The sequence below is a fragment of the Arctopsyche grandis genome, chromosome 8, assembly GCF_051622035.1.
Source record: "Arctopsyche grandis isolate Sample6627 chromosome 8, ASM5162203v2, whole genome shotgun sequence".
NCBI classification, from domain to species: Eukaryota; Metazoa; Arthropoda; class Insecta; order Trichoptera; family Hydropsychidae; genus Arctopsyche; species Arctopsyche grandis.
In genome coordinates this window covers 30,154,273-30,168,200 of record NC_135362.1, presented here as the reverse complement: position 1 = coordinate 30,168,200, position 13,928 = coordinate 30,154,273, and the positions used below count along the sequence as shown (strand labels likewise).

General features: G+C 38.2%; 2 protein-coding genes across 2 annotated transcripts in view; both read right to left on the bottom strand.

Annotated features, from left to right (window-relative positions):
- Positions 1 to 13,928, bottom strand: part of LOC143916109 (uncharacterized) — a 373,187-nt gene that overhangs the window by 58,880 nt on the left and 300,379 nt on the right. The window lies entirely within an intron of this gene.
- Positions 1 to 13,928, bottom strand: part of LOC143915285 (uncharacterized) — a 45,096-nt gene that overhangs the window by 12,554 nt on the left and 18,614 nt on the right. The window contains exon 2 of the mRNA XM_077435845.1: positions 10,158 to 12,336. Coding sequence (XP_077291971.1) covers positions 10,158 to 12,326 — 2,169 coding nt within the window. The 5' untranslated portion in view covers positions 12,327 to 12,336. The remainder of the gene's footprint in view (positions 1 to 10,157; positions 12,337 to 13,928) is intronic.

Genomic DNA, 13,928 nt, shown 5'->3' with positions numbered 1-13,928 from the left:
AATACGGCGAATACAAGGACCTATAGGTATGTCTATACTTCAGAAACAAATCCGTCCCAATTCACATGCCGAAAAGCGAGCACGACCAGCCATGAATGGAAAAGTGACGAATCGTGAAAATATTCTTCAAATATGTACATAATTCTGTAAATGGTCATTTTGTTGAAGGACAATTTTCGAGTTGATGATTTTTTTTTTTTTTTGTGTATTTTTTATTGAATGGGTCTCTTCGCATAGAGTGCACTGTCGTATACATATAATATAACACACACATACTCGTATGTTGTAATGATGTCTCTCTCTCAAATATCTCGTTCACCTCGCGACCACTTTCGGGTTGACTCTGTCTAGTGTCATCTCTCGGAAGATCAACGCTGACATAACGAAGACGATTCCAAAGTCATCATCGCGAGCATCGGAGTGTGAGGTCGCGCGATCGCTTTGAAGGATATCGTCAACACGAAAGACGCACCTCTTTAGAAATTGCCGACTTTGAGTGTTTTCAAATTCAAATATGTCATTGCTTTCTTGATGATTGAAGGATGATGTTGAAATGTTACATTACTTACAATCAACCAGGCGAACAAACATGGATATATTTGCTTATTTTCGAACTGAATATCTTAGTAGGCAATACAATGTAAGATTTATCTATATTTACATAAGAGCCTCAATCTACATACACAAATGACAGATTTATTAAAATTTGTGCAACTGTAAGTCAGGGTTTCCTATGAATTATCTATCTCTTTAAGTACTAGTACTAAATGGAGGACACAGTTTTCACACCGTATTGTGAAATATTGAGATAAATCAAGAAAATAATATAATATAAAACAGGCTCTAAGATTCGTCTGAATTTTTAAATAATAACTAAATATGTAAATACGGAATATCTGGCACTCTATAGGTAGTATAATTCATGATAGTTGGTATTTTTAGGCGATAGATGTTCCGTGATCGAGATCTTAGTGACGTGTGCGAGATCGATTTGTGCGGAATAATCACCGAACCTTCTCCGTGCTAGTCGCGCTACATGTTGCCAACTTCATCATTCATTCTACTCATGCATGCCAACCTAATACTTCACACAACTTTCTCTCTATTCTAAGTTTCAACTGCTTATTCGATCCTAATTTTATCAAAATAATAAAAAAAAAACATCAGATTACTTATAACCAATGTGCTCCAATTTACTAACTCGCAATATCTCGAGACTTGTTTGCTCAACTTTTCATCTGCTTAATCAGGAGTTTGTGGATTATATACAAAAATGTTTTTTGTATATATGTATGAATATAATATATTTAATATACGAAACATATTGTGATCATTCCTAGCTTTTTATGCCATTAGCACACCTTAAAAATATTTAAAAAAATTAAATAAACAAACCATTATTGCTATATATTTTTAATATGTTTATCTCGTAAAATAAATATTTCACTAAGCAAAACATTTTTGTATGGAATTTTAAGTTTGTAAACGCTGTACTACCTTTCAAGGTAATTTATGTATAACACATAAATTACCTTGAAAGGAAAAACCTGAATTATTCCAGCATCTACAAACTTAAATTTAACTACAAATTCAAAAATGGACATACAATATATGTGCACCAAGCTGTCAATATACAAAACTCGACCACGAAATATACCAATATGTTAGTTGGGAAAACGTGTCTTGAGATATTGCAAGTTGGTGGAACGAGGTAGACCCCTGACAACTGTAGCATTTAGTTTTTTAACCTGGAAGAATGCATATATGAATGATTAGATTGGCACCAGTTGAATGAATAATTAAGTTGGTAGCACGTAACGCGGTGACCGAATAGTTCGTTGTGGCTCTCCGAGGAATAAAGAAAGATGGAAACTAGTATAATCCAATGTTTGAGGAACCGTTTCGAGAATCTGATTTCGTATTCTATCTTTAATACAATGATTATTCAAATCTAGTCACAGCAATCGAAACTATGTGCATATTTATATATGCAAAAATCAAATTGTATCAGAATTTGAGCCTGGAACAACTTTTGCATGCGAGATATACCTTATAAATGTGGCATTTAGTTTTCTAACCTGGAAGAATGCATATATGAATGATTAGGTTGGCACGCATCAGTCGAATGAATGATTAAGTTGGTAACATGTAATGCGGCGACCGAATAGTTAGTTGTGGCACTCCGAGGAATTAAGAACGATGGAAACTAGTATGAGGAACCGTTTCAAAAATCTGATTTCAGATTCTATCTTTGATATAATACAATGATTATTTAAATATAGTCAAAACAATCGAAACTATGCAGAAATCGTATTGTATCAGAATTTGAGCCTGGAACAACTTTTGCATGCGACTTATACAATAAAGACAGATGCGTTTATCCTCTGTGGGGTGTTAAAGCCATAAATACAGAATGCGATAAATAAATAATGACGGATTTTGGCCAGCGCGAAGATCAGAGGTCTCGTCGCTGTTGGGCAAGTTGACCTGTCGGGCGCGTTTGGCAACCGCGACAGGAATGTCACTCAACTTCTCGATGCAATCGACTGTCATCTGACAGCAGATAGATCCGCACCGACACATATAGAAACGAATGGCATTCGCGAAAATTATATTCGCCATCCCGGGGTTGTTTCGCAAGGTTGGATCGGCGCGGTCAAAAGTTATTAATTATAACGCGATGATTTATCGACGATCCGCGTCTCGATAATATTCATTATTGATAAACCGCACTAATAGATAGATTTCGTTATGCGTTATGACTTTTTGCTTCTTTTTTTTTTTGTAGTATTCCTCTTCTTCTTCTGTTCGTTCGATTGAAAGAGCGCGAAACGTCTCCATTGTGAAAAGTGTGCTGGAAAAATGCGACAGTGAAAACATCTCCGAAGACGTGTGCCGATCGTTGTATTATTTATTCTTTATGTTTTTTTTTTGTAAGATTCGAGGTCGTCGAAGTGTGAGTGAGTGACGAAATTTCGTTCATAGTTTTGACGTACGGCTTGCGGCGACTGTCAAAACTGTGTGTAATTTGGCATTTGACAATGCATCAATCTTATAGTGAAAATTTTATGTTTTATTATTATATGTATTACTAGAAACCAGGTGCACGCATTCGTACACTCGATAAAACGTGGAAACCGTTTAAAAAACTGCGCATTGTCATTGTCAGTCGACACACTGCGCATGCGCATTGTAAGTGTGACGTATGTATGTAAGAACAATCATCAATATGATGAAATAACCGTTTTATATATTTGGGTAGATAAAGAATATATGTATGTAGGTGTCATATTTGTATATAATACCGGGCTGACACGATGCGAGTAGCTTGGATGAGTAACTTTTACTTTACTCGCAGCGTGGAAACGGGTGATCCAACCATTTTTGAATGTTTTGAACGTCCAAGCTACTCGCATCGTGTCAATCCAGTGTAAACATATATAATATTATACATATATTTATTATTTATTTTTATATAGATATATACCAGGAAGGCCTTACAGGTAGACCCGAATGCACAAATAATTACAAACAATGCAGAATTTTATTATTACATAGATCACTGTATTTGGAGAAGCTGAAGAACACGAAATAACAATCAATTAATTAAATAATTAACCCATTGATACATCTATGGATTTTAGATTTGTACATCATTTTTACAAGTTGTACTTTAAATAAATACAGAAGATTTGTGACAACAGGAAAGATGATTTATTGCCAATTTTGAGGAACCGTTTCAACAATGACTAGATAAAATTGGCAAACTCTGATAAGAAACGATCGATTTGGAGTCACAAATACCCCCAAATCTAACCAGCAGTATAGCGGATCGAACCCACTGATCATTTGTTGCTAAACATATACGCTACCATTAAGCCATACTGCTGGCGGATACATACATATATGTATCATTAAGCTTCAGACCACTGACAAAATTGGTTGAACAAAAAATTATCACAAAAAAAAAAAATCATAAACAGATCAACATTCGCATAACTGTATTGAAAATTGAAATTTTACGTCAAATAAACAATTACACACACACACACATATTAAGAAGAGTCACAACTAGAATAGAGCCGTGCACAATTATTTGCCGAGAGCACACGGACCGGTATAAGATAAAAAAATAAAAATAAAATGGAAATTTACATAGCAAAGGATGTGAAGATTTACAACCGTGCAACTTTAACCGCGGATTGCGAAAAGTTGTGCGATGCGTTGCGATTTTGTATTGCGCTAAGGCGCGTCGATTTGATTTACAGCGGCTGCCGGGTATCGATTGCCGCTGTAAATTAACCAGTGAATTCGCTAAATGGATTTACGATTAATTAGCGTCTGCATTTCACTGTTTATGAGTGTGTACCAGCTCTCGTGTACGCGGGTAAATTACGACGGATTCGCACCTCGCATATTACTGGAAATCCAATACTACATATTCCGAATCTTTTCATCAAGACTTTACGTTGAGTTTACATACATGCATATATCCATCTTTACGTGCTATTTCACAACGATGTTGACAGGAATGGATACCGGTGAGACTATATTTGCATCCCTATATTTGCATGTACATATACGCGCACTCTGACCGACTTGGCTCGGTCGACTCCCTTCGACGATGGCTAATTTATTTATTTATACAGGTACACACCCATTTAAGAGACGTATGAAATTAGGATGGAGTGCATTTGGACGAATGAATATTGTTTTTAAATCAAAAATGCCACTCTGCCTGAAGAAAAAGATCTTCGATTCAGTGCCGGCCTTACACCCGATGGCGCCCTTGGACAATTTTTTCTAAACACCCTTAGAAAGAACTTTCGCCTTTGACGCTCTAATCTAAAATTTTGAATGGCTTTTGGCGCTCTAATTTTAAATTTTAAAGCGCCTTTGGCACATCGATCGGCGCCCTAACTTATTTGGCGCCCCCGGGCGCTGCCCGACCCAGCCCCACCCTAAAACCGGCACTGCTTCGATCAATGCGTTTTGCCAGTGATGACGAATGGATGTGAAACTTGAATATTGAACGCCAAGATGCTACACAAAGTCCAATGCACTCAAAGAAGTGTGGAACGCTGTATGATCGGCATAATGAGGAAAGACAGGAAGCGGATTACGTGGGTGAGAAGTTTGACAAGGGTAGTGGACATAGTGGATATAGTAAAGAGATTGAAATGGCAATAGGTGGGGCACGTGGCTATAAGAATGTACGAAATGTGGACAAAAGAGGTGCTAGAATGGTACCCGATAGAATGCAAAATGGTAAAAGGAAGACCGCAGGGAAGATGGGTAGATGAAATTAGGAAAATGTGTGGGGTCAGATGGATGAGTGTTGCGCAAAACAGAGACAAGCGGAAGTGTGTTGGAGAGGTTGTAGATGATGATGATTAGATTCAACTTATTCAATCTCCTGCACAGTGTTTGGTGCATTTGGTGCGAAATCAATGGGTGAAAATTAAGAAGAGACTAAAGATTAAGAGCAAAGGACGGGAAATTAGGCTTAAGGATTAGGCTAATATAGACAAGGAAGCTAGGGCGCAGACACACAAGTGTTTTTAAAAGCTTTTAATTAGTCTGACACCCAACTTTGGTTCGTGCTTTCGAGCTGGGTCACCTCCAATCGTCAAATCGATTTGAAATTATGTGTTCTCTGCCTAAGATTATTTTATAAATAGTTTTGCACATTTTTTTTAAATGCTAGCACGACCGATCTATCCCAGACCAAAAATCACCCCCTGTAGTGTTTTCAGTGCTATTTTATCCTTGTATGGACATTGGCTTGACATAAGCGATTCCCATATTTGAAGAAACGTAGGCGAAATTGATTAAAATAATAAGATCATACGAATTAACAATGATATGCCCATTCACAGCTGAAGTTCACCTAGGCATGCCGTGCCGTACAATTCTAAATGTCTGCGCCTTTATTCAAACGGTACTTGAGATAATGTAAACATTATAAAAGAAGATGTTCAAACAGTTGCATTGCAAAGTATGAAAAAATATGGGTCAAATGTACGAACGTATCACAGAATGTTAAAGAGGACACGTTTTATTTAAATTATATAATACTAATATTCGCCCGATAAAAATATTGAAACGAAATAAAAACGTCCGTAATATAATAATATATACAAATTATTGATTCGCGATTTCCAAATTTTCCAAACTATTCGACATGTAAATCGTCGGCTACCTTCGACTCTTCGAATGTATAGGTATGTAAATGAACATCTCGAATTAATTTTATACCCAAAACTCGATTGTAATCATCGCGGAATTAATCATATTACGTATGCTAAGTAGAATTAATCACGTGTGCCGAAAAAAAAAAAAAAAAATGAACGAAAACGAACCAAACCAGAAGTCCAACCTTATTTTTTGCCAGCCTCTTTCAAATTGATTCGTCTGCGAAATTGCATTAAGTATTTGGATCATTACGAGCGGACCGTGGGTACTGCAAACAACTACTTAAATACATCGCACTACTGATTTGGCAACGGACGACGACGACGACGATGATGATGATGTATTGAAGTTGTATCATCGATTGACGACATCGACAAGTGTGCACAAGACGTGGAGAAGCATCCATCGTCTATGTGCAGCACGACGTTGATTAATTACGAACATCTTATGCATGCTCTGAGACTACACGTATGTACTACATATATACACATACACGATATTGACGTTCTGTACGACTTTCAGACGTATGAAATGCCCAATCAACTGACAAAACGTTAATTACAAACGCCTCTCGCGGAACATCATCGATGCCAATCATTATGCGCTCTCGTAACGCCCTTTAAATGCATAAAACTTGCACAACCATCGTGTCGAAGAGTTTCTCAACTCGGAGTGATCGAATGAGTCCGGAAAAATGGATTATGGTCCGCTTATAAATATGTATATAAATATACATTAACGTTCAAAGTTCAAATTTAGTTGAAAGTCTTCGATTATGTACATACGTACATGCTTATAATAGGGAAATAAATATATGCATGATTTTTAATTTAGATAGTTTTGTCAGTGACCTGATATTTTACGGCCGCGTTGACATTTGTCTCATATTTTCAAGGACGCGCACTCTGACCCGCTCTCTCTCTACACACTCGGTCGACCACCCTACGACTGTTCGGTTGGAATTCCATATGTTTGTGCCTTAAGTCGGCAATGACTATCATTACTTGTTTCCAGAAGTTTATAATAAATTATATTAGTAGGTACATACATATATATTAGGGAGGCCAATTTACCGTGATTTCCATTTGCTTGTAATCCGATCCTTTATACAAATTACAGGTTTATCTGTAAATTAGCGGATAGTTCAATCTGAAATATTAGCTTCTTTTTTTGTATTAAATATATTTAACCAAACGTTAATAAACATTATTTATTTATATACTAAGAAACATATGTTTCCCAAAATATCGGTTTGAGTGGTAATGGATTCTTTATAAATTAATATTTTTTAAAGGACTAAAAATTCATAGTTTAAGGAAATGGCAGCGAAGAAAACACAATGCATTCATATTATTTTCCGATAGTTTTGATCTAATTTTTCAGTTTTATTTAATTTCATCAAAAAAGTAATTTATTTTTTCACAATTTCTTTATTTTTTTCTTCTGCGTAAGCTTCTTTCCCAAACTGATTTTAATTTTAATCCTAATAGCTAACTGTGAAGCTTTTCTTTTACTGATAAGACGCATTTAATCGTAAATGGAACTACTGCAATATCATCATCGGAATCTGAAACTGATAGATTTACTACATCTTTGTAAATCCTTCCAATAATTTCTACTATTATTTTCAATATTGTATATTTTTCTCTCCTGGATGAAGCACTGGGTCGAGCCAGTGTTGTCAGAAGATAAAACAAAGAAGAGGAATGTAATAAAAATGCAGCGATTTATCAGTAATTTAAAAGTAATATTATTAACCGGTTTACCGGTAATGGACTCCTTAGTATACACAACTATAACAAATCACTAAATCCGTGATTAGATCACTGTCATAATCATCGATATAGATAGCATTAAATGTCTCTTCATTTACTTCATAATTATACATCACATTATTCACCTGTCTATCATTCAATACTTTTTATTTATTTACAAATACTGAAATATAATGTCTAACTTATAACCAGACTACGACATCCTCATTCAGGAGGACGATCGATAGAATTATTGAAAAGATTGCCAGTGCATTTGTCAAGACGGATTATGATCAAAGTACAGATGTTGCATATCGATTTTTTAAATTCACTTTTAATTGATTCGATCAGATTACTAACCATAGCGACGGCGAGTTTACTCATCTTCAATTTATATGAAGTTAATGATGTGTGATACAATCACACGTCGTTAACGGCAGAACACTGAATTCTCGAAACGATGTCCCAAGAATCATAACCCAATATGGACGAAATATTATTCAGTTTCATCAACCCAAACCGAACCGATGATGGGCCGTTCGTTAACAAACTGCACAGATGTTAACAACACATACATATGTACGTACACATGTATAGTATGTATAAGGTACATATTGGATATATTTAAACTGTCGACTTGTTTATAGCAAAAATTCATACCAGTGTGTACGGCAAAACGATAATTAAAAACGTCTCGCATACAATATTTGAATAGGCACGCAATGCGTAGTACGTCATGATCGGTGACAGAACATTGATTTGAATCAATATTTGAAAGGACGAACGTCGCTCTGTAATTTACACAGCCGCTTGTTTCTTCAAATAATTTGCACAATCTAGTATTTTTTCTGATATTATCACAATCCGCGTTTGACCTCACGAAAACGTCGAATTTCACAGCAGCCGAATATATACATACGTATGTATGTGCATATGTAAAAGATACGTGCAAGATCAATTGATAATATTGCACACACTCGCGTATAAATATTGCTTCGTGAGGTTTATATTTATGTACAATAGCCAATCAAGGATTGAAGAGAAAATGATGAAAAAGTGCGAATAGCTAGACGTATGCAGCTTTAGTTTGAAGAGCCCTTTCGGTGGGTGCTTCGCAACAAGCGTGTCAACATACATACATACGTGTTGTTGAAACTGAGAAGAAGAAGATGAAGAAGAAGCCTTTTGAAGAAATCTGGATAGCACCATTACGTCAACCGGTCGACGAGAGAGCCACAATCAAAACCCATTTAATGAATGCGAATCGACAGCCACACAACGGCGAACAACATACTACTTTTCACACACAATATCGGACACAAAAGAGGCTGTGCGTGCAAGAAGACGTTGAGCAACGCGCCAAAACGTTGAGCCACTTTTTGATTGATAGCGCAAGTATCTATATTAGATATTATTGTAAGAACGTAAAGAATCGAGTTCCTCAAAAAATAAAAAAGAAGAAAAAAGTCTAACAATCGCCAAATCAGCACTTACATACGTACTGAGGTTCTGGATTCTGACTCACACATCAGATGTGTGGTGGGTGTGAACAGCGAGGAAGACCCTCAATAACCTATATATGGAACTTTCAATCATCTTCGCTGTATTTAGAATGCGTGAGGACATCTTGCTCAACAACTCGGTGGTAATAAAAGATCAGTGGGATGAATCGAGAGAAGTTGTTCTAAGAGAGGTTGGTACGTCTCCGACGGATTTTTTTCAGGTTTAGATAGAAGAAATTGTATGTGTGTATTATTGGTGTTTACATTTTGGGCAAGACTGTCCGTGTCCAATGATGTTTGTTCAACAATAGTGTATGTTGGATCCATACAGCGTATTCTGTGAATTTGTGTGATGTCATTGTCAAATAATTTCAAGATCGTCGTACCGGTCGGAGCTGTGGTGTGTGAGCAAATACGGAATCGTTTTTGGTGTACGATGCCGAATTCCGCAAAGAATATTATTATATATTTGCACGAAAATTGCGTGTAAACACTCGAGATACCTCTTTACCGAAGCATCACGGCCACAAGAGCGTGCGAATATGATTTATCTTCGATGATTATGCGGTCTATAGTATTGAAAACGTGGGGTGTGTCTATGTAGTATTGTGTGCACTATGCGTCAGACTGGTCTGGACTCTTTGAATGTAAATAGACATGCATTCAAAAAGAAAATATATATACACGAGATAAAAAAGAAACTCACCCCTCCTCTAGCTTGCAATATATTCTCTCCACTGTCGTTGACGTAGCCGTTCAAGCATAGCCTCTTCTCGATGCAAATATATCCTTGTCCAGAGCAAGAGATGGTCAGTTCTCCGCTGCCACTGGTTTCTCCTCTGAATCCACCTGATGTTGCACCTGGAGGATGAGGCAAGCTGGATCCAGAAGTTGTTGGAGGCTTGTTTGGGAACGGTTGCTGAGTTTGTTGATTGTTGCAGAAAGCGCCGGTGCATCCAGATTGTTGTCCGAAGCCGGTGGCAACTTGAGATTGGACTGTGTTGATTGAAGATCCTCCGAACGGTTTAGAAGCACCTTGTTGAACGCTTGCGACAGAACCTCCTTGGGCAGTGCCACCGAACGATGTTGATTGTCCAGATTGTTGTCCGAAACCGGTAGTGACTTGAGATTGACCTTGATATCCGCATCCAGCTCCCGAACATCCGCTGCCGGTAGGTTGGACTGTGTTGATTGAAGATCCTCCGAATGGTTTGGAAGCACCTTGTTGAACGGTTGCGACTGAACCTCCTTGGGCAGTTCCACCGAACGTCGTCGATTGTCCAGATTGTTGTCCGAAACCGGTAGTAACCTGGGATTGACCTTGATATCCGCATCCAGCGCCCAAACATCCGCTGCCAGTAGTTTGAACTGTGTTAATTGAAGATCCTCCGAATGGTTTCGAAGCACCCTGTTGAACGGTTGTGACAACACCACCTTGGGCAGTGCCACCGAACGACGTTGATTGTCCAGCTTGTTGTCCGAAACCGGTAGTGACTTGGGATTGACCTTGATATCCGCATCCAGCGCCTGAGCCTCCACTGCATCCGCTGCCTGTGGTTTGGACGGTGTTAATTGCAGACCCACCGAAGGGTTTCGAAGCACTCTGCTGAACAGTACCACCGAAAGAGCCCGATTGACCAGATTGTTGTCCGAAGCCAGTGGTGACTTGGGCTTGTCCTTGATATCCACATCCAGCTCCTGAGCCACCAGTGCATCCACTGCCCATCGTTTGAACGGTGTTAATTGCAGACCCTCCGAAGGGTTTCGAAGCACTCTGCTGAACAGTACCACCGAAAGAGCCCGATTGACCAGATTGTTGTCCGAAGCCAGTGGTGACTTGGGCTTGTCCTTGATATCCACATCCAGCTCCTGAGCCACCAGTGCATCCACTGCCCGTCGTTTGAATTGCGTTAATAGACGATCCTCCGAATGGTTTCGAAGAACTGTGATGTCCGCTAACGGAACTGCCTTGTACGCTTCCGCTCAACGAACCAGACTGTCCACATCCTCCAGCCGCTCCAGAGCAACCACTAGAGAAGACATTGCTGAGGAAAGGATTACCGGATAAGTCGATTTCGGCTGCTCCACCGTTTCCAGTCGTCGAATGGAAAGAGGACTGGAACGAAGAGGATTGTTGTTTTCCTGGGAAGTTGGCAGCGTTGAGGAATGGATTCTTAGAGATGTCGATTGACGCAGCTCCCGTGCCTGCAAATGCAGCGGAATCTTTGCTGAAATCGGAGAATCCTGGGAAACCAGCGGCGAATTTTCCGTTTAAGAAGGGATTTTGGGATATGTCAATGTTGTTGCTGACGCTTCCTCCAACGGTCACTTTCTTGTCGCCCGTTATGGCATTGCTAGCGGCGCAAGCGGAACACGGTGAAGGTAAGGGCACTCCAGAGAATCCGTCTTTGAGCCATTTCATGTAAGTCTCATGAGCGTTCTTGAATGGAGAGTCTTGGCTGGCCCACCAGAAGGGTCCGTCTGTCGGAATGTTTCCGGCGAAAGCTGAATTGATGTCCGTAGCTTGCAGGGCAAACTTCTTGTGTAATTCGGCCGGATTGAGACTTTCAGGTGCTCCATCCAATCCTATGGCAGCTGGGTTGCCGTACTTGTGGATGACCTGTCCGTTCTCCAGCGTGACCCCTCCACATCCCGTTGCCGAAGAGCAACCATTGTAGGTGGTTTTGGTCTGAATGACCGGTTGACTGATGGAAGCGGCCCCTGCTGAATCTCCGAAACCACTCGAGAAGGATTTGGTGGCGTAGTTTGTTCCATAGGATTGGTGGAAGTTTGGAGAGTTGGAAGCTGCCGGTCCGGGTAATACTAGCGTACAGCCGACGCAGAACAGCAAAACTGCTGCCCTTTTCAGTGACATTGTGTCACTTCTGAAACAAATCAAACAAATTCTACTTTAAAAACATGTTTTGGCTAGTACGAAACACACATTAATTTTATTTAATTTTATTCAATCAATCGTGCACATTCGTCTTACAGATCGCTCCAATGCAACGAGTGTACTATGCAGCTTAAGAAATATCAATTATAAATATATAATCACTATAAATTTTACATTAAACACTACTCTATATGATCAAACATAAGCATTATATGTACAAGGCAAATACGATCAAACTTCTAAGGAAAAGTTTGTAGCATTTATACAAATCAACGAAAAATCGAGATGCTGAATAAATCGAATAGGATGGGGATGCCAATTTGTAGGAACCGTTTCAATGAAAATTAGAAAAATTGGAAAACTCCGATAAGATACGATCGACCTGGAATCACATGTCCAAGGTCTGGCCAGCAGCAACTAGTGGGAATCCAACCAGTGATAACTTTGTTCGAAAGTATTACATATATGCTAATCACTAGTCCACGCTGCCGGTTACAGATAAAAAATGAAAATCATATACATAAATAGAATTACAAAAATCACGAGTAAGTTCAGATTTTAACAATTTAACATATTGATTCAAATCTTTAAGGTTGATATTGTATATAAGAGGCAAATCTAAAATTAGAGACAGGAAGATATTTTTTTCTTCGTATTAATCAGCAGCGTGGACTAGTGGTTAGCATATTATGCTTTCGAGTGGAGTGGTCACGGTTCGATTCCCACTAGTAGCTGTTGTCCAGACCTTGGTTTGTGACTCCAGGTCGATCGTTTCCTTTCAGAGCTTGTCAATTTTTCAGATTTTCATTGTAATGGTTCCTGTAAATTGGCATTTTCTTTCTAATCTCTCTTACAAATCTCAAGTTATTCAGCGTCTTGAGATTTGCCTATTTCTACATCTACTCGTCTAATCGTCACTGTGGATGATGTTTGTTTGAATTTGCATTGTATAAAAAAATGCTTGTATTAATTGTAATATTGTATTGAATCTGCTATAGTACACTCGTAGCTTTGGAGCGATCTGTAAAGGCAAGTGTACATGCTCGATTGAAATAAAATAAATATAATTAATATCTTCAGTTTTTTCATGTTTCATGTCGATTGAATTTTTCGCCGAATGAATTTGACCCCACGTACTTTTTTGACCTGGCACTTAGCGAATCTCAAGATAACAATATTTTGTTGTTTGCCGTCATTAAATTTAATGACTTCGATTTTAAACTGCACGAAAAGAATTCACGAACGCGCGCGCGGATGCTAAAAAATTCCCATTAGGAAAAACCACGATCGTAATTTATACGCGTATAATTTATGAATTAGCCAAATTTCATTGAATAAATGATTATGTCGATAAAATTTGATCGTAAAATGTATTGGAAAGCGAAAAATGTTTTTAATAATAAATATGCATCATTAAAATAATTACACGAATACTCTATGCATGTATGTAAGTAGTCATTGACACACAATTCCATTAAAACAATTATAATTTAACGTATAAAGGTTACTTTTAAGTGCAATAATATCTAAAACGAATCTTACACAAGCGATGTACATATGTAGACGGAATGTTATATTAAC